This window comes from Myotis yumanensis, unplaced genomic scaffold, assembly GCF_028538775.1.
Source record: "Myotis yumanensis isolate MYYU_CA2020_CCGP unplaced genomic scaffold, mMyoYum1.0.hap1 SCAF_1, whole genome shotgun sequence".
NCBI lineage: Eukaryota > Metazoa > Chordata > Mammalia > Chiroptera > Vespertilionidae > Myotis > Myotis yumanensis.
The window spans coordinates 72,674,156-72,694,202 of record NW_027223752.1 but is presented as its reverse complement, the minus strand read 5'-3'; the positions used below and the strand labels follow the sequence as shown (position 1 = coordinate 72,694,202).

General features: G+C 52.7%; 1 protein-coding gene across 2 annotated transcripts; it reads right to left on the bottom strand.

Moving 5' to 3' along the window:
* Nucleotides 1-266: 266 nt before the first annotated feature.
* Nucleotides 267-17,736, bottom strand: BMF (Bcl2 modifying factor). Of its 2 annotated transcripts, XM_070425251.1 has the most exons (5): nucleotides 17,576-17,736; nucleotides 17,140-17,266; nucleotides 14,722-15,015; nucleotides 13,135-13,298; nucleotides 267-1,007 (listed from the first exon to the last, which is right to left on the bottom strand). In XM_070425251.1, exons 3-5 carry the CDS (start codon nucleotides 15,008-15,010, stop codon nucleotides 906-908), a joined length of 555 nt encoding a protein of 184 aa, XP_070281352.1. In that variant the 5' UTR covers nucleotides 15,011-15,015; nucleotides 17,140-17,266; nucleotides 17,576-17,736; the 3' UTR covers nucleotides 267-905. The 2 variants fall into 2 exon arrangements, with proteins under 2 accessions (XP_070281352.1, XP_070281351.1); XM_070425250.1 differs by having other exon boundaries at nucleotides 13,135-13,264; nucleotides 17,140-17,585.
* Between the last annotated feature and the right edge of the window lie 2,311 nt (nucleotides 17,737-20,047).

Below are 20,047 nucleotides of genomic sequence, written 5' to 3'. Positions count from 1 at the left end.
GAGGGCCGCGTCCCACTGCAGTGCTGCCCCTTCATGCCCTACAGTGCTGATCCGGGGCCGGAATGCAGTCTGTTGCTGGTTCTTTGGAAAGAAGAGCCCACAAAGGCACAAGCTGCTGATGACAGCACGTTGATTGGCTATTTGGCTCATCCATGGCTGACAGGCAGCCAGTTCTAGGAAGCCAGAGGTGGCAGTGGTTCTGTACCTCAGGATCAATCCTGGGGCCTCCAAGTGGGACCAAGTCAGATTTGAGGCCTACACAGAAGTTTGGTTCATTTTGAGGCATGTTTGAGGGGTCCTTGGAGAAACCCAACCCTCCCTGAGGTCTGCTGGAGATGACATGGGCTGGGCAAGAATCCCTGAGCCCTTGGAGCAGGCACCGGCTGGGCCGAAGGAGAACCCAGATATAGGCTGAGTGGCCTAGCGAAGTGGCCATGCTCAGCTGGAAAGCCCCTGACCACGGCCCTGGTGCGTTGAAGCAGTGTGACTGTCCGGATCTCGGCTCCATCCATGGCGGAAAGCTGACAGGTTTGGTGGGAGCAGGAGTGTAATCCGGCTTCCTATGGTTTAACTGAGTTCCTGTGGCTAAACTACAGTCCTCTGGCCAGAGAACATCACTACCTGGCCATCTTCAACAGCCGCGGGCTGAAGAATCTGCTTGTCAGAGCCCTTGGGAGGACCCACCATCAGAGACTCATCAGCCTCCACTTCAACAGTGTTTGACAAAGGCCCCCATTCCTGGTCAAGGTCCTGAACAGGGGAAAGGTCCCACTTGGGCAAGTCTTATTTACACACAGAGATAAAATTTTAAGGTAAGAACAACAAAAAACAACTTCACATGACACAGTGTCAGTCCTCGCCAAAGTCCTTCCTGCGGTGCCCCATTCGAAGAGGGCAGCCCAGCCTCACCTGGGACCTGCCCCGTTCCTGTTCTCATCTCCATTCAAGGCGAGGTTATGTAGGAAGAGGAGGAACTGCCACCACATGCGATTTCGGTTCTGCTGGTGCTGAAAGGGGGGAAAAAATATCAACGTGACTCCTCAACGCAGCCTTAGATGACTTCTTATCATTTCCAATAAAAGTTTAGATCAACATGTCTGGGGCGGCACTTTAATCCTATCAGTACAGCAAAGGGGGTGGGGGGCAGGGAGGCAAGAGAAGCGGCGATGAGGGGGAGATAGCTGAGTCCTCCAAAAACAATTGCAGTTTTTAACATTAAAAAGAAAAGACCAGGCTCATTCTGCACTGTGCACAAGAGGATTAAACTTTTTCCCCTGCTTGCAGGATTTTCCAGAGTTTAGCCAAGTGCTGCTTTTAATCAGATTGGCTCCTGAGCCCCTCAAACCTCAGCTGCATGAACAACAAACTTTCTTCAGAAAGAAAGAGAAGTGCCCCCTCCCTCCCCCCACTCCAAAGTAACACAGAGAACAAGGGCGAAAAGGGGGGAACCTCCATCTGCAAGTGATTTGACACTGTGAAGGTCAAAGGGTTAATCTTCAATTTAAACCACACTGCTGAGGCAGCAAAAATCTGATTTCATCCAGTGCAAACACGCACACAGACAGACACACACACACACACACTTGAGCGCCTGCCCTCTCTCCCTTCCCAGCATCTCCAGCTCAGCACTGCCTGCCCTTTTTATAGCTGCTCTTGACAGTAAGCCATAAATAACCCCTCTTGGAGCGCTTTCCTACTGACTGGAGCCAATTAAACGTTAAGCAAGAACATACTTGAAAACAAAACAAAAACAAAGAATGCACACTACTCTCTGGAGGTCATCCCAGGTCCTACTGTCAGGCAGGAAAGCTGGGGGCAAAGGTCAGGGGTCAGTGGCTCACAGGACAGTGGCTGGTGCCCCACCCACACAGGTACATTTCCCTGGGGCCAGAAGAGGCCAGGGGGGGACTGAGGGGTGCTGGAAGAGGCGGTCTTTGTTCTCTCTTTGTCTGCCAGGGCAGGACTGGGCTGGGGCCCTCTCCACAGGGTTCTCAGTGGACAGGGGAATAAAAACCTAGTGTACAGAAAGAAACCAGCACAGGCTGGACTTGTACTGCTGCAGGGGCCCAGGCAGCAAGGGCCAGGGGAGCTGGAGCCCTCTCTTGGGCTTTATTTATTTTTTTTTTTAATATATTTTTTTTTATTGCAGAGAGAAAGGGAGAGGGAAAGAGAGATAGAAACATCAATGAGAGAGAATCATTGATTGGCTGCCTCCTGAATGCCCCTCACTGGGAACTGAGCTAGCAACCCAGGCATATGCCCTTGACCGGAATCGAACCCTGGACCCTTCAGTCCACAGGCCGACGCTCTATCCACTGAGCCAAACCAGATAGGGCTCTTGGGCTGTCTTTAACCACACAGCCCTGGCCGCCACCAGGAGACCACTAGTCAGATAGGAAGGGGATAGGGTAAGTCAGTAGCAGAACTGGAAAGTGAGTCCAGGTCTCCTGCACTCCCAGAGCTTCGCAGATACATCTGGCCTGGGACAAGCACGCAGGCTGCTGGGTTCCCTTTCACTCTGCCTGAGGCCACTAAGAGAAGAGAGGTGAGGTGTCAGCTCAGGCTGACCTCAGAGCCCTGCCAACCCAGGAGAACAGAATGCCCCATGCCTGTGGCAAGCGTACTCTTTCCCCTGCAGAAGGAGGCCTGGAAAACAAAGTGGAGGCATAACTACTGCAGGGAGGGGCAGGAAAACCGGGCCGTGCCACTGAGGAGGCCTGGCAGCGGCTGGGGAGACTGATAGCTTCCTTGAGTTTTGTAAACAAAGATGAGTAAAAAGAGGAAACACACCCGGCTTAACAAAATCTGGTTATAGTAAAACAGCGTGAAAATGGACTCAGCTGCAAACCTGAAAACGCGGGCCTGCGGCAGCTGGGCAGAGCACCCCCGCCCCCGCCCCCCCCCCCCCCCCCCCCAGCTGCTGCCCAGGACAGGTGCAAAGGTCATGTGCTGGAACAGGAGGAGATTCCAGGAAAAGCCCGGTCCCTGGAGAGGCCAGTCTGCTGGAATCTCCAGTCTCCTCAGGTGCCTGTTTGAAAAAGGCCAAGCAACAATAACAGCCGTGATCATAACAATAATAGTAACATTGAGTGGGCGAGGCTCTGTTTTGAGTGTTTTACGTCTTCCTCTCAGAGTGTGGTCCATGGACCAGCAGCTTCAGCATCACCTGGGAGCTTATTAGAAATGTACATCTACTAAATCAGAGCATGAACCTATAAGAAGATCCCCGGGTGACTCTGAGACAAGTTACACATACATTAAACTCCTTTGATCCTCTCAACAACCCAATAAGACAGGTGTATATTATCATCCTCATTTCACAGATGAGATCATTGAAAGAGTTAGGTACCTTGGCCACATAGCTGGTAAGTGTCAGGGATTGGACTGAGTCCAGACTATTTGACCCTAGAGCTGTGTCCTTACCCATTGTCACTATGTTCCGAGTACCACCATATCTGCCTTTCTTTATACCAAATCTAACCCTTTATTCTCCCTTCTCTAAATCGTCTCCAAACAGCAATTCAGCCAGGGATGGGAGATCACTATTCCATGATTTGGGACCTGGTCCAATACCATTTCTGTATGCCTCAGTTTCTCCCTCAATGCCTTTAACAGAGGCTACCTGCTGCTTTGTGTCTCTGGGAATAAGGCAAGGCAAGCAGCCTCACTCCCATCACTGGGGGTATTGGAGGATCCAGAAACAGCTGTGGGCCAGAGAGTGCTGTCAGATAGGAAGGCTGGGGTCTTCTGGGAAACACAGGCTGGCCCAGGACAGGTAGGCACGCAGGCCCGCCCTCAGGAAGGATCAAGGTTCTGTGCCTCGGCCTGTGACAGATCTCAGGGCTCATGAATTGGCAAGGAAGGCTTTGGTCCAGGAATCAGAGGACCTGGCTGTAGGCTGGGGTCTCCCACCAGCCTGTGTGTGAGTCCTCACTCTCCTTATAAGTGAAATGCAGGCTCCCAAACCTGACTGCATCACAGAATCCACTGAGGTGCTGCTGTAAATACAGAATCCCCGGGCCTCACCCAGACCGACTGGGTCAGAATCTCCAGGGAAGGGGCCCAGGAATTTGTATACTAAACAAGCTCCCTGAGTGATAGTTTAAAAATCAGAAGTTACATTTATTGTATATTTTAGTCATAAACGTAATTGCATGTTAACTGTAGAAAATTGGAAAACACAAGAAAAAAAAAAAAGAACAGAGGAGAAAATAAAATCACCCCTGATTCTATAGCCTAGAAGAAAACACTTCGTGACCTGGTGTTTTCTTCATGCTCTTTCAACCTCTTCCCACCAGGGTAATGCCTTGGCCAACTCAGGGGTAAAGCCTGCCCAGGTGGCTCCACAGCAGCCAGGCCACAGACAGGCATTTGGAAACCACTGAGGTGCTTTCCAGCCCTCAGGTTTGGTGATTCGGAGTTTGTCATCCACAATTATCTTCAAGATTACAACTCAGTGCTCCAACAACTGAACCCAGTTAGCCTGGTGGAGGGTCTGGGTGGGCCTGGAGAACAGGCTGCCCCGTACGGAGTTAAGTCAGTGGCGGCGGCAGCAGTGAGGCCAGCAAGGGCAGCCTGGGAACCTGCTTACGGCCCCGGCAGCCCTTTCTCTGGGCATAAGCAGATGCCACACATACTCCACTTAGCTTTCTCCTGCCACAGTTGCAGCCTCACAAGGCCCTTTTCTGAAAGGAAACCAAGCGGCCTCACACCAAGAGAATCAAAGAATGCTCTGATTTTGAGGAGCAACAATAAATATTTTTTTTTTAAATTAAACAAAAGGGCCTGACGAGAAAGGAAAGAAAAAGGACTTGAAGGGAGGCCAGTGAGAGAAACAGTGAGGAGGAAGGAAATGAACATTTTGCCCAACAGGATGAAGTACACAAAGACACCAGAATGCCAGAGAACCTGGATCCCTCCAGGAGAGGGTGTGGAGGAGAAGGGGAGAAGGAAGAGGGAACCAGGAAAGAGTGTGCTTGGCCTCGGGCTCTCGGGTTCTTGGCACAGCAGCAGGCACATAAACTCAGATTAATGAGTGCAAACCCCAGAGCAAGGCCCAGCTCTCCCAGGCCTGAGCACCTCTCAAAATATGGGAACTCGCCCTAGTCCATTTGGCTCAGAGGAGAGAGCATCGGCCCATGGACGGAAGGGTCCCGGGTTCGGTTCCAGTGAAGGGCACGGTACCTCGGTTGCAGGCTTAATCCCTGTGCAGGAGGCAACCAATCAATGTGTCTCTCTCACATCGATGTTTCTCTCTCTGTCTCTCCCGCTCCACTCTCTCCAAAAATCAATGGAAAAATATCCTCAGGTGAGGATTAACAACAACAACAACAACAAAAGTATGGGAACTTGCAAAGAGTGGAGTTCCCAGAATGCATCGTCAGGTGCCCTCAGGGCTAAGGGGTTGGGCTACAAGGCATGGGAAGCTGGTGGCAGTTTAAGCTTACACTGGAAGTATTCAAATTCAGTCTAGAGGGTGGGACCAAGGCATGGAGGGAAAGAATAGAGGTGCATGCCCAAGGGAAGGGGTTCAAACATGGTGGGTAATAGTACTGTCTTCAGGTGAGAGAGTACAACCAGGCATTAGAGGCCTAAGGTTTGTCTTTAACTCAGTCCCACTCTCTTGCTGTGGTCCGGGGATGAAGGCAGTTTTTTGACAAGTGTGCCAGTCAGTGGGGACTTGTGTGCCAGGCCCTGTGGCTAGATGGGCATTTATCCTGTATAACGGGGAACATGCAGGGACCCACAGTAGGTATTCAACAAGTATACACTGGGCTGACTACAGAAAAGTCAGCCTTGCAAGATAACCCACTTGTCTGAGGCCGGGAACAACTGATGTCTGGCCAGGTCTAAAGATGTACTAGATGTGATAGTATCAGCCTCTTGCCTGGGGAGAGGCCCAGCCAGTAAAAGGCTTTTTTTTTAAGAGCTAGCTGTGGTGTCTGACATGGTTGGATTACACAAATCAAACTCTGTTTCATCCCACGTGGCCTCTGCCCTAAGCACAAAGAGTGTTCCCTGCCCTCCCCAGATAAAAATCTCCCTCTGCCTCTCCCCTTCGGCTCCAATTCACACCCGTGGGAGGGGGGCAGGGGGCTGTCACCAGTGTTCCAGATGCTCCAGCAAGAGCTAACTCACCTCCACGGGACTAGAAAGGACTAGAGGAAAGAGCAAGGCTACGCTGTGGCCCTGCTTTAAAAGAACACTGCACATCTACCAACCAGATAGCAATGATTACATCTCATACTTAGAACAGAGTACTTGATCTTCCCCGTTTGTTCCTCACAAAGATCTGGGATGTGGGAAGGGCAGATGTTATCACAGACAGGGAGGCAAAGGCTTAGAAAAGTTACCCCAAGCAAATTAGTTGAGATAGTGGGTTGTTCAAACCCTTGACTTCTGACTCCAGTGTTAGGTCCTTGCACTGAAATATTACAGTGTGTTTATTCACATGATGGAAATAGCATTAACCTCCAAAGCGAATCACAACTGGACTGCTCCCCTAGTATGTTTAAAGACATTGTTTCCAGATCATTAACTATTTAGTAAGGATGCTGTGGACCAGAAAAAATAAACCTTTCAGAGGCAGAGCTAACTGAAGATCAAACAGAAATAAAGGTAAAACTGGTCTGAAATTTTAACTTCAGATCATGTTCTGAAACCATGCTCCGTTTCTTCAAAATGCAGAACTCTATATACTTTACCTTCTGGGGAGAGACACTCTCTAGAAAGTGACATTCTCCTACCTTTTCCCTTTCCCCATCTAAACCTACCCTGTGGGACCGAAAGAAAGAGGCTCGCCACTGAGAAGCAGGAATGGAGATGAGGGAGACTTCAGGAAAATTCCACTTGCAAGAAGTAGGGAAGATACTTTTATTCAACCCAGCAAGCTTTTATCAAGCACGCAACTCAGCTAAGGGTTATGAGGGATACAAAGATGAGCAATGCAAACCCTGTCAATTATTTTACAACCTGAAGTGGAGAAAAGCAAGAACCCCGAGAGGAGGCAGAGCAGGGTCGAGGCAGAGAGTGGGCGCACCATCGCGCTCTCACTTTCCAGCGTGTGCTGCTGCGGAGCAGGGGTGGGTGCTGGAAAGCCCAAGGCTTCCAGCCCAGCCACTTACAGTGTAACCTGGGCACATTATCTCGTGTCTCTGGGTCTCACTTTCCTATAGGACGGGCATAATGGGGTCTAGATGTATAAGGTGGCTGTAAAGCAGCGGCCCTGGTGGCTGCACCGAGCAAGCTCACCTCTCCTGGTGAGCACAAGGGGAACCTGGGCCACTTCACTTTGCTGTGTTCTTCCCTCAACACGCTCTGCTCAGCGTGCCCGTCTGGGAGCATTCTCTTCTGAACAGACTGATCGAGTCCTGGGGAAAGCCGTGACTTCTCACTCTGAGACAGGCCGTGGCGGCCAGAGACAGCTGGGCGCAGAATTCCAGGATACACGCGGAGCCGGAGATTCTGAACCCCCAGTGGGCCCACTGTCCCAAAATGCTTCTGACCCAGATACTCAAGGAAAGAGCCGTGGAATGGCAAAATGGGAAAGGTAACAATTCTCCTGCCGCCTTGGCCGGTGTTGCTCAGTTGTTGGGCATCGTCCCGTGCACAGAAAGGTTGCCAGTTTGATTCCCAGTCAGGGCACTTGCCTGGGTTGCAGGCTTGATCCCTGGTAGGGGGTGTGATGGAGGTAGCAAATCAGTTTCGCTCTCACATGTTTTTTCTCTCTTTTCCCCTCTCCCTTCCTCTCTCTCTGAAAATCAATTTAAAAATATTAAAAAATAATAATTCTCCCTGCCAAGAGCTTCCTCAGCTCAACCTGCAGTGCTAACAGGACGTTGAAGCCACAGGCCACCACCATGGCAAAAGGGCAGCCTGGGGCCAGCAGGTTCTCAGTCAAAGACAGGAGGGCTCCCTCTAATGCAACTGGAGGACACTACCTTCAGCCACTGGGGGCGAGGGGTGAGGGACAGGCTGGGTGCCGCCCCGGTCCCCAGGGCGAACTGCTGAGGCCCCTACCTCGCTCCCCTCCGGGAGGGCTTTGTGCTTCAGTTTCCCTCAATCTGAGAACAGCTCCATCCAACTATCAGGCAACCTCTCAAGAGCTCAAAAGGAACGGTGGTGTGTGTGCTCTGGTCAAAGGCAAGGGAGAGAGGGGATCGAGGAGGGGGCAGGCTTGTTGTGGGTCTACAAGGCTGTGGAGAAGGAACCCCAAGGTTCTGACTTGGGGCCTTTGCAACTGGTTGTTCTTGTCCGGGCCCTCCTCCCCACCATATCAGTGACTGTTCTCATTCTGGTCATGGAACATCCCCCTCTTGGTAGCCAGATGTGGATCAAAAGGCAAACGAGACATTTCTCTTTTTCTTTTTTAGTGCCTCCTGCTACCCCTTCCCTCATCACCCACCCCCCTCCTCCAAGAAAAAACACACAACAAAAGCCAACTCCCATCTCCATGGCGAGCCTTGGTGGGGAGGGAATGAACTGTCCGTAACTACAAGGCCCTTCTCCTAGAAAAGAGAGTAGTCAGGTGCAGAGTTGTGTGGGGAACTCGGCCTCTAGTCAGCCACGCTGATGACTCATAAGCTAAATATAGCGAGCGATATAAACAGAGCCAGCCACAGAGCAAACACAGGGCCCCCAAGCCCTTGCCCTGGCTCTCACGCACGGCAGCTTTCCACAGCCCCTCCCTCAGCCTCACTCTTCCCAAGCACTGTCCTGGGTGGACCTCCCACTCCCGGGGCAGAGGCTGGCTCTGTTGGGGCCCTTCTCACTTTAAGGCAAATCTCTGGGTTTCCTGCCCAGGGCTGTCCCATCTAAAGCCTGAACAACCTCACTAGCCACAGTCTGAGTTCCAGAAAACCACTCGCTAACAAGGAGAGCATCCCAAAGGGTCAGGAAGCAGTCAGGGGCTCCCTGAACAAAGAATCCAGGCTGCTGGCAGAGAAGCTGCTAGTTAATACACCGTGCAAACACTACCCTGGGTACAACTGCCCAAAGGGCTCCCCAAGAACTATAAGGGCAGGTCCAAGTGAAATCCTAAAATCATCTTTTAACACATGTCCAAAAGTATTAAACTGTCCATTCCTTACTAGTGATATATCTTACAACCAGGACCTGCCTCTGAAGTCCAGGGTCCTTTCTGTGATATTGCAATTAAAGATGATTTCAACTGAGTGGCTGAATTGTTTCTCAGATTTCATTTTCCAGAAAGTCTAATTACTATTCAGGGAATTTCCAAATCTGACTGTTCTGAATGGAGCTACTCCTTGTCCAAGTGAAAAAGTCATTTCCAACATGAAAAATTCCAACCCTCCTTTAGCTTTACTCAACAGTCTACAGTAGCTGCTTTTTTGGGGGATTCTTGGCTTCTTAACTTTGCCCCAAAATACCACCACAAATTTCAAGATGGCGCCACTGGGACAGGAGACTTTCTCAAGGGGAGGGGACACTAGCTACCGCTGTCCATTCATAGGCCCACGCAGGAGGACACCGTGACAGAGCAGCCATGAGCTCAGTGAGGAAGCAAACCCGCACCTCCTCTTCCCTGCAGGAGCTGTACGGACATGGAAGTACCAGGGCACGCTCACAGAGCCTGAGTCAGGGTAGGCCACCGTCAACAGTCTGCAGCCCGTCACATCACAGACGAGCAAAGAGGAAGGTAGAGTGTGTGACCAGGTTTGGAAAGGCTTTTACCTCCATTCACTCTGCCTCCAAAACTCTTGTAGCTTTGAAGACCCTCGCTGACACTGATCTGCCTCCAATTCCTTGCTGGTTGGTCCAGAGGAGCCAGCGGAACTGATCACTGGAGTAACCAGGCTAGACCTGCACGCTCTTTGGGAAATATGGCCAGCACACACTGACCCGGGAGAATCTGCAACCTCTTCAATCCGGGGTCACGTTCATGCACTCAATTTGCCATACTGCCATCCTATAATGCACTACCCATCATCATACCCCCGCCCTTGGCTCCACATCTCCTAGGGAGAAGATCTCCCCTGATACAGAAAAAGAATAACTGAGGTTGCTGTAACCGGTTTGGCTCAGTGATTAGAGCGTCGGCCTGCGGACTGAAGGGTCCCAGGTTCGATTCCAGTCAAGGGCATGTACCTTGGTTGCAGGCACATCCCCAGTACAGGGTGTGCAGGAGGCAGCTGATCGATGCTTCTCCCTCATTGATGTTTCTAACTCTCTATCCCTCTTCCTTCCTCTCTGTAAAAATATTTAAAAAAAAAAAAAAAGAATAACTGAGGTTCAAACCAGGGACAAAAATCAGAGCTCACACTCCCTTCAGGACTCAGGGATTAATGGCCACTGTCTTGCTCTGTGATACCATCCCAGATCCAAGGAGAAAGAAGATGGCCAGGCCCCTTCAACTTCTTCTTACCTCTTGGGTTGTCTTTCGTGGCTCTCTAAACTCAGCCTACAATGATGGGGAATGACCATCACTCTCAGAGGAGAATGTTCAAGGCCAAAGCCCGAAGCTGAACAGTTGGGACACGGATTTCTCTGGACAAGACAGGCAGAGGGGAGCTCAGGGAGCAGCGTGATGGGTGGGGTGGGAAATGTTGAGGGCGATCAGGATTACAGAGAGACAGAAGTAAACAAGCATTCAAGGATACCTACTGATGTGCCTGGAGTTTTCACAGGTATTAACTCACTTAACCTTTCAAGTAAAATTCCGTGGTATTAGCTCAAATTTACAGAAGAGGAAAGAGGCTTGGCAAGGTCAAGTGACTTCCCAATGGCTAGTAGGCGGAAAAACTGGTATTCAAACCTGGACATTCTGACTTTATCCTCAAAGCCTAGAGACTTAATCCTAAACCTTCCAGGGCCTCAGTCTCCCTGCCTGTAAAGATGAGGGAAGGCAATAGGGAAAGAAGATAAAGGATAAGAATGTAGGAGTGTCAACAGTACTTTTTAGATATGAAATATTAGACTGTAGTTATGTAATAATGAAGTTCAGAAGATGACTAACTCCTTAAAACTAGCTGCTAAAAGATCCTATGTGTGCAATTATCCTAGCCCTTCCCCCAAGATGAGCCCCGGGTGAGCAGGGTTAGCGGGGAGGAGGGGGTGAAAAGCAAGAGGACTCCGCAGAGTTTCTTTGTAACGGAAAATTTGGGAAAACCAGAGGTAGCTGGCAGGTGGATGAGGGGCACAGAGAGCCCAGGAGCCAGTACAGGGTGAGGTGCTGAGCAGGGAACACTTTTTTACAGTTAGATCTCCTGCTCTATCCTTCCTCCTACCTGGCTGGGGTGGCTCTGCTGAGAGGACGGCATCCTGTCTAGGGATGAACCATGTCCTCAAAGAGGCAGCCCTGGGCTGGGGGAAATGATTACAAGCAGCAAAGAGCAGGGTCAGACCTTGAGATAAGGGCTGCCTCCTCCTGTTCAGGACTGAGGCAGGAAGAAAGGGCGCTAGGCTGTGGTCTAGTCCTATCCTCCCAGCCTGCTCCCAAGCCTACAGGAGCTCCCCAGATGAGGGAATTTTCTGGGAAACACCTGTTGAAAGAGACCAGGTCTGTTGAAAATGAAAAAAGCTGCCTTCCAAACAATACTTTAGATGAGTCTAGGAGACCCAGAGCCACTGTGTCATCCATCAGCTCCAGCACCAGGACTGGAAGCTGTGAGCTGGACTCAGCCACAGGCCGTACAACCAGGCTAGAGTGAATGGGCAGGAAGGAGGCCAAGAGAAAGAAATCAAGAATCAGAGTGAGTCCACACATGGACTGAAGGGGAAACTCTAAGCCAAGTTTCCACAGAAAAATCAAAAGGACAGACTAGAAACGAGTTTGGGGCCAGAAGAAGAGGCCAAGCTGCCTTATTATCTAAGCACAGGGCCACCCTACCTTCCTGATCTCTGAGGGACTAGGAGAGCCCACCAGGACCAGTTCTAGACCCAAATTTCCCTCAGAACCCTTTGGCAGAAGGCACTGACCATATTTAACTCTTGATGGCCTGTTCGCAGGAGACCCAAAGTCAATTTCTCCTCCCCCTGGTGCTGGCAATGGTTTGGTCCTTGAGTCAAACTATCAATAGCTCTCCTCAGGCCACCTGAAGTGACCCATCTAACCTCAGGGCCTTGCCCAATCAAGATGTTATTTATTTTCCTGATTTCCAGACAGACAGACAGATACACACACACACACACACACACACACACACACACACACACATTTATCCTACGGGCCAGGGACACTGTCCCAGAAGGAGGGAACGCGCTCACTTCCAGGTGGCGTGCCTCCGCTTCAGCGACGGGTATGCTAGCACAGACCAGCCCCAGCCCTCTCCCTGCCTTGGCAGCCCTCCAGAAAGTCAGCCCAGAGAGGAAGGGTTAAGTGCCGGGGGGCCGCCCAGACAGGGCTGCAGAGCAGGGCAGCCTTCAGCCCGTGGCACAAGGGCTCCTTCAGCACGAGCCTGCCAGCCGCCGCCTTTGTTGATGGACTCTGCCACATGCTCCACTGACACGGGATGCCCCGCCCTGGCGGTGCTGGTGCCAGGCTGCCGGCCAAGCACCCGGCCGAGCGCCCGGCCGCCGGTCTGGAGAGACTCCCCGAGGTACACTCTCCAGAGTCCCAGGCCCCAGTTCCCAGACAGAGACAATGAGGAGCAGCCTCCCCAGCTGGAAAGTGTCAGGTTACAACCGGTTCCACCACTTTCCCCCACTCAGCCCATCCCTCAGCCTTGCTTATTAGGTTCCCATTGCACCTCAGCCAGACACCCCCCAACTGTCCAGTTTCACCGCAGCACCCTGGAAATCTTCCCCTTAGGTCCATAAGGGACAATCTCTCAACCCAGGCCTCAAGAAGACACAGTTTGTCAAGCAAGGCTGCAAAAAGTCATCCCATTTTCCAGGAAGGAGGGATAGTGGCATCTCCCAACAAACCATCTTATGGAGCCTGAGCTGAAAGTGGGCAGATAACCAACTTGGAACGCAGAGATGAGGGCAGGCATGCTCATCCAGTAGGGCCCATCCAGTCCTCAGGAATCACAGGAGTCAAGGCCAAAACTCTGGGACCATATTCTTGAGATCTAGCCAGACAGGGTTGCAGAGGCAGGCCCCAGCCACCCCCTACCCACCCACCCAGCAGACTCAAACCTCACCCCCCACCCCACCCCAAGGACCCGTGCCTACTTGCTGCATTTGAAGCCGATGAAATTGGTCGGCAATACTCTGAAGCTTTCTGGCAATCTGGATCTCTGCTCGATGATGTTGCCACTGTCCTTCCGGGGGCTGCTCACCAAGGGGCAAGCCTGCAGGGAAACTGGCAGGGAGAGGGAGCCGGTAGCCAGCATTGCCTGCAAGGACAGAGGGCCCACATCTCAGTATTCTCCACAACCGCCCCTTCCTCCCCGTGCCGAACACTCCTGGCAGAGACCGGGGGTTGAGGCCTTATCAGGGCAGTCTGCCAAATTTGGACAACCTGACTCACTAGCAAGTATATAAAAGTTGGTGCTGGGAGAACAGAAGGGAATGGTCCCAGCCCTCCCTTTACATTTGCCGGCAGTGCCATGGCAAAAGTAATATGTATGGGTGAACTTGCCAACTTTCTGTCCTTATTTACCAAGCTATGCTTGACCATAATTTATTATTCATGTAGTAGCAGGTTGAAGCTCTTCTCTGGACAGGCACTGGAGGCAGCTCTCCAGAGTTCCTGGGTTGAGCAAAGCAAGGGACAGAGAAAGAGAAAACCAAAATGTGTCTTCACTTATTAGTGCAGCACAGGAAGGTTGGTCTCAGGTCCTAAAGCTCTGGGCAGTGGTATAAAAACTAGGGAGAGAAAAGTCAGGCCCACAGAATAGCTAAGTTCCTCTCTGGAAGCAAGACCTCAAGATCAGTGCTCCATACTTACCAAGTGCTGGCAACTGAGCTGCCACTAGGGGCACCCGCCTGCCTCCTCCCTCCTTTCCCTCTTCCCGCCAGAACTGCGGTGCAAGAATTCCCTATGGGTGGGCTCCCTCTGGGAATAAGTAGAGCATCTCCCCAGTCTGTCCATCAGACTCAGCAAGATAGCCTCTGAACCTTTCCCCTCTCTCCATGCGCTATTGTGCTAAAAGTAGAACACAGACTGTGTATCTAAGCCTGCCTTTTTGCCAGAGGAGGGCATACAGCTCATAAAACAAACCATTTAAGTCCACAAATGAAGGGGTCTTGTCCTATTGAACCTTGGAAAAAGCCCCTCTGCTGGCATTGAGCCTAGGCAGTCTCAACCTCTTTTTCCAGTTCCCCTTCCAAGCACAGAAAGTCCCAAGTGACAAGTGGGGGCCACCTTCTGCCTTCAGGAACCTTCTGTCCCAGAAACAGCTGGGTTTTTCCCTTCTGTGTCAACAGCGAGTCACAGATCCGCGAACCTTCTCCTGAGCAATGTCAGCCACTTTACGGAAGGACACAAAAGGCTGCACCACTTTACTGGCCACAGGATGTAACAGCTGAGGCTCAGGTACCCTCTCCAACCCAAGGAAACACCATGGACCCAAAGATCCTTCCAGAAAGGGACAAAAGAGCAGAAATGATGGCAGGGCGCTCTGTCCTTCCTGGTGCTCAAGGAGCACAGGTAAGGAGCAATGACAAGCAGAAAGGCAACAGGTGAGAGTTGAGGAAATCAGTAGCCCCTGCTGCTCAGTTTGGGGAAGGAAATAGCAACAGGCAGGTTTGGGGAGGGAAAGTCCCCTCTTTTCCCCAAGTCTCTATGGGAGGAGTCCTGAGGCTAAGAGCACTCACCATAAAAGAGTCGCTGGGGTTCCTCGGTCACCCCACAAGGCAGCATGACACCCTGGCTCGGGGAGGCTGGACTGAGGGTCTGGGTGGCCTTGTCTTCCTGGCTGACGGGTCGAAGCCCAGGGCCACAGCAGTGGGTGAGAGGGAAGAGCTGCAGACGGCTGAGGGGGCAGTCCAGCTGGCTCTGGGCAAACAGGTCAGCAGAGGGCAAGCTCCCAGGCTGGGTCCCCAGCTCATCCTCTGGCTGAAACACATCATCCTCCAGCTCCTCCACACACTGAGGTGGCTCCATCTCCCCTGTTGGATGTAATGAGGCATCCAGGATGCTATCCCTTCCAGGGAGTCCTAGAGGGGGTCCTCCCCTGCCCTTCCTTCTTCTCTCTTCTTATCTGTGGAAGTGGGGCCAGGTACTGATGACTGATAACCCTGGTGATATAGTGCTGCCACGGGTGACACCTGTCCCCAAATGTGGGCTGCCTCACTGTTCAGGGACTCTCCACACTTCTTCCTGAGCTCACCCACGGCCACCCTCCCCTCAGTCTCTTCTTCTGACTCAGCTGGTCAGAGTCATGAAGTTTGCTCCCAACTCTGAGCAATAGCAGGGGTCTGATCAGCTGCTATAAGCACTCAGGGTACCTGGGGAAATGTCAACGAGACTAGCCTCTGTGAGAGAGCAGAAGGGTGCTGTGTGACTGACTGTACCCACAGTGCTCACAACACTCACTCTCTCTCACCCACTCTCTCACTCACTGCCCTGAGGAGTAACCAACCACCAAGTCTAAACTGAGCTCCAGGCTCAGCAGTAAAAACAAAAGCCAGCCAGCAATCCTAGGACAGCCAGGTTCCCTCCAAACCTGCTAGGCCCTGCCCATCTGCCCATCTACTCTAGTCTCCACCCCCAGCTTGCTCAACACAACAAACAGGCTCCCTGGTGTGGTAAGAGTGTGTCCTGGGAGAGAAAGGGAAGAAAGACCCAAGTTAGTCATTGCAGCTGCCCTCTCAGCACAGTAGAGCGGTCTGCCCACCACAGCTTGGCCTAGAGGGTGGGTCCAACATCCAGCAAAGTAACTGACCTCCTCCAGCTCAATCTACTCATTAGTCTCCCTGATTTCAAACCTTTTCCCACAGCCTACCACTCCTGCCAGTGCTGAACCTTAGATTGGTACGATCTGCCTCACAGGAGGAAGTGAAATTTTGCCCTTTCTCTGTGACCTCACTCACTGCCAAAATACTCAGGTTGTTGATACGAGTTTCTTGGTAATAAAGAAGTTCCTCTTGCTCCACCTGATGACTCTTGGAAGTCTGACCTTGGAGCCACCTAGCATCTTGAATTCCCAACCCAGCCCCCTACACACTAACTAGAACCCCACTGGAGCAGCTAGAAGCAAAAACCACCTGAATAATTAAGGGTACAGAGAGACAATGTTTGTCACTGCCAGATTCAATTAGCGATCCCCTGGGAATTCTGCTTCCCAGTCTCTTGCCTTTGAAGAACAAGCCAAATGGTCTGTGGGTTGGTGAAGTACTTAAAGAAATCTCAGTTAAATTCAGAAGTCCTGGCTTCCCCAAATGCAAGCCGTCTGTCTCTCTGTCCCTCTATCCCACCTAGTCCTGAAGCTATGGTCCTATCTCCTGCCCTCTTCCCTGGAGAGTGAGGAGATGGCCACTTGGATGGCAAAATAGGCACCTGGTATTCTTTGAATATTGTTTCCCAAGGGGGGGGGGGGGGGCGGTGGGAGAACTCCAGCTTATCAGCACCAGGAAACAAAGTTTCCTGCTGAAAAGACCAAAGGCTATCCTGCCAGTCAGCTGGCAGGGGCTCCCCTCCTGTCCCTCAACCTCCTCTCAGCAAGCCGGCAATCCCAACCTAAGAAGGGGCCCTCCAAAGCCAGTCACAACCAGGACTCATTGTCTTGTTTCTTCCTTTGAAGCCCGTCACCTCCCCTCCCCCTCCCCCACCCCCTCCCCCTCCCGGCAAAGCCCCAAAGTGCAACCCTTACTTGGACTGGACAGTGGGGGAGGTATAGCCAGAGGGTGTGGCTCTGCCAGCCAGGGTACCCTTCCTACTCTCAACAGGAACTGCAGGTGGGAGCCTCGGAGGGGTGCTGGGCAAGGTCAAGTGTAAACTAAGATACAGTAAAGAGAACCTCTTCTCCCCCTCCCCAGACCTGAAGGGGTGATGTCCAAACTGGTAGGAGGAGCACTTCCTGAGAGCACTGCTAGGGAAGGCTTTATTCCTAGCCAGGGGAACTAAAGCCCGTAGCCATCCCAGCCCCTATGGGCTCTAACAGGGATGCTGAGCTCAGACTCCTCCTCCCAGGAGAAGGCAGAAGGCACTCTGAACTTCGACAGGGGCTAGAATCTGGGCACGCGCGCACACACGACGCACTCACACTCACACTCACACAGCACACACCAGACCTGGGTGACTCCAGGAGAGAGTGTCGGCCTCCGAGTCGTGATGCCAGGGCTCCGCGCCAGGGTCCAGCGTGACGAGCACTCGGGGGCTTGGCGCCCAGACGCAATTGGGAAGGAGGGGAAAGCCCAGCTGTTAAGGAGAGGGGCCTTCAGACTCCGCGGGGAGGCAGGACGCCCCACAACTTCCTGCCCTGCCCCAAAGTAAGATCCGGAGCCCCGGCTGTTCTCTGGCGCCCAGGTCGGCTCGGCAGTGCACCGCAGGCTCCCTTGCCCACCTGGACCCAACTCCTGGGACTCTCAAATGCTACAACCCCACGTTGTCTCGTGGAGCAGCGCACCTAGATGTGGGTTCTGCACCCCGTTTCCACAGCCCAGCGCCCCAGTCCTTCATGATCACCCCAGATACCCGCAGTCCAACCCTTCCCGGGCCCCCACGCACAGCGCGACTCCTCTCCCCACTTCGCCGAGGAGGTGCGATCCAACTCCGCCCGGCTCCCGGCCGCCCGGCCGCCCTCCGGGCTGCTGCCGGGGGCGGGAGGCGCGAGCAGGGGCAGCAGCCGCAGCGGGCGGGTGGGCGCGGGAGGAGGCCACTCCGCACCTCGCGGTATTGTTTCCAAAATACGCCCGCTCTGGGCATCCCGCAAACAGCTGATTAGGCCCCGCCCCCCAGCGCGTCACGCCGACGGCTGGCCAATGGCGAGCGGAGCCCCCGGTCCCGGGCTGGGCGGCTGCCAGGGACGGTCAAGAATGTACGAACCTACCCTTGGAAACACTGCTAGGGGCCGAGCAAAAGTTCTGACCCGCGCCAGAAACGCAATTGGAGCGTCGTCTGCCACGCAGATTCTGTTCCTCACGCAAGCTCGCGAATCGCCGGGGACTCACCCTTCCATTAGGAACGAGCGAGGGGGCGCCAAAGGGACTTCTGTGTTCTTCCTCGGAAACGGGCTAAATAAATACGGCTCCAGACAGGGAGGGGAGGAGGAGGCTGAGAGCTTTCCGACGCGGCTGGCGGCGTCCGGTGGGTGCAGGTGCGGGTCCCCGCGGATCCTGGCCTGGTGGCAAAGCACCCTCCGCTAGCCGAGCCGAGCGCGTCAGGAGAAACTCCAGCCCCAAATCTATAGAAAGCCTGAGAACATGTGTCTAAAGCTGTTACTGAGTGGCTTTCAGATGAAACACATCCAAAGGGGCCCTCAGGTCCTCTTCTTGGCTGGGCGTGCACCCTTACAAACTAAGCATCTGGCGGAGGAGAGGCGAGATGCTTGGGCAGGTGACACGCATCCTTTTTACGCCGCATCCAGAGGTGGTGCCGGTGCTGCCAGGAGAGCAAAGTGTCCTGCAGATCGCATACCACCGGTAAGGGAGTGTGGACGGTCACAAACATTTATTGAGCACCTGTATTGTGCGGGGTACTGTGTTAGGTCCCAAAAACCTGGTGTCTGTCTTCGGGGAGCTTACAATCTACCCGGAGAGATAGACGCGAAAATAATGGAAAGCAGGAGGAAATGTGTCGATTTTGGAGATAATGACAGCTAGAGACGCAGAAAAATTCAGAATGCGAAGGCAGGAAAGCTTTAGGGAGAAGGCTTTTGAGTTAGGCCTTGAAGGATGGGGAAATTTTTCAATATGGAAAACCAGACAAAGCAGCCCAGGCCTGGGGGCAGCAGAATAAATACGCTGGGGAATATCCTGGGGGCAGGCTAGAGGGTGGGGTCATTGGGTGCACACTGGGACGTAGGAAGGGTGGGCATGGACAGGTAGATGTAAGTCGGAGTACAGAGGTGTCCCTAGAATGCCAGGTTGGGGAATCTGTACTTATTCTGGAGGCAAAGCGGAGCCAACAGAGATTTTATAGAAGATGAGTGACTTGGCCAAGCCTGAATTTTAGGAAAGATAAATGAAGGGGCCAGAAATGAATGAGAGGGAGCCAGTCCCTACAATAGACCTGATGATCAATTATAGGGCCTGATCCCAGTGGCAGGGGGATGGGTGGTTGTAAACTCAGACAAATCTAAGTGGAGCCGGGACCCTTAGCCCAGAGGAGCCTGACGTCATCTTATACCCTTTTCCTACCCATTCTTTCCCTAGCTCCTTCCAAGGGTGCCTGAAAGAGAGCAAACCAGGCATAGTGAGGGCTATGGTTGCTAGAGTAAGAAAACACTGTCCCAAAAGGATGGAGAAGAGGGAAAAGGGAAAGGCGGGAGACTCCAAGCTGGCCAGCAGCCCAGTCCCCCCAGGAGTTGACAGGCATCCAAAAAAGAGGTGCTGGAGCCAAAAGGAGGTATATTATTTTACCAGGAGGCTTGGCCAAGAGGGAGTGTCAGAACCTGTCATGCCACATGTGGGGAGACGAGGAGACCAACCCAGCCTCTGTGCAGGGTTCTCGGGAGCCTTCCTGGTCACCATGCATATCTCCTTCCACTCCTTCCTCCCACCCTGCCTATTGGCTTTCCTCCGGGGCCAGTGTTTCAGGCCGGCCACGTGATGATGGGAAGGACTTAGGGTAAAGAGTGGGACTGAAGGATGAAGCAGCTCTGAATCTGTCCGCTGGGGCAGCACGAGCCCCCAAGGGCAGGGGTCGTCCTAATTCTCCTGACCCACCCAAGCTGCTAACGCTCTGTCTGCTTCCTCACAAGGTGGGATTGGGCCCACAAGGCGAGGAAGCTGGGAGAGCAGGGTGTTCACCTGGGGCCCATGTATTTGTCACACTCACCAGGGTCCCCTCTGCTTTAGGATCTATGAACCCCTAACACTGGCTAACTTCTGGGTGGATCCACACATACTTTTTTGGAGGGGTGGCTCCATAGCTTACAACATTTTCCCAAAGGGGCCTGTGACCCTATAAAAGGTTAAAAAATCATCATTGTAGGGTAATGGGGCTGGGGAGGGGATCATCTTAGTGGGTCTGGGCAGT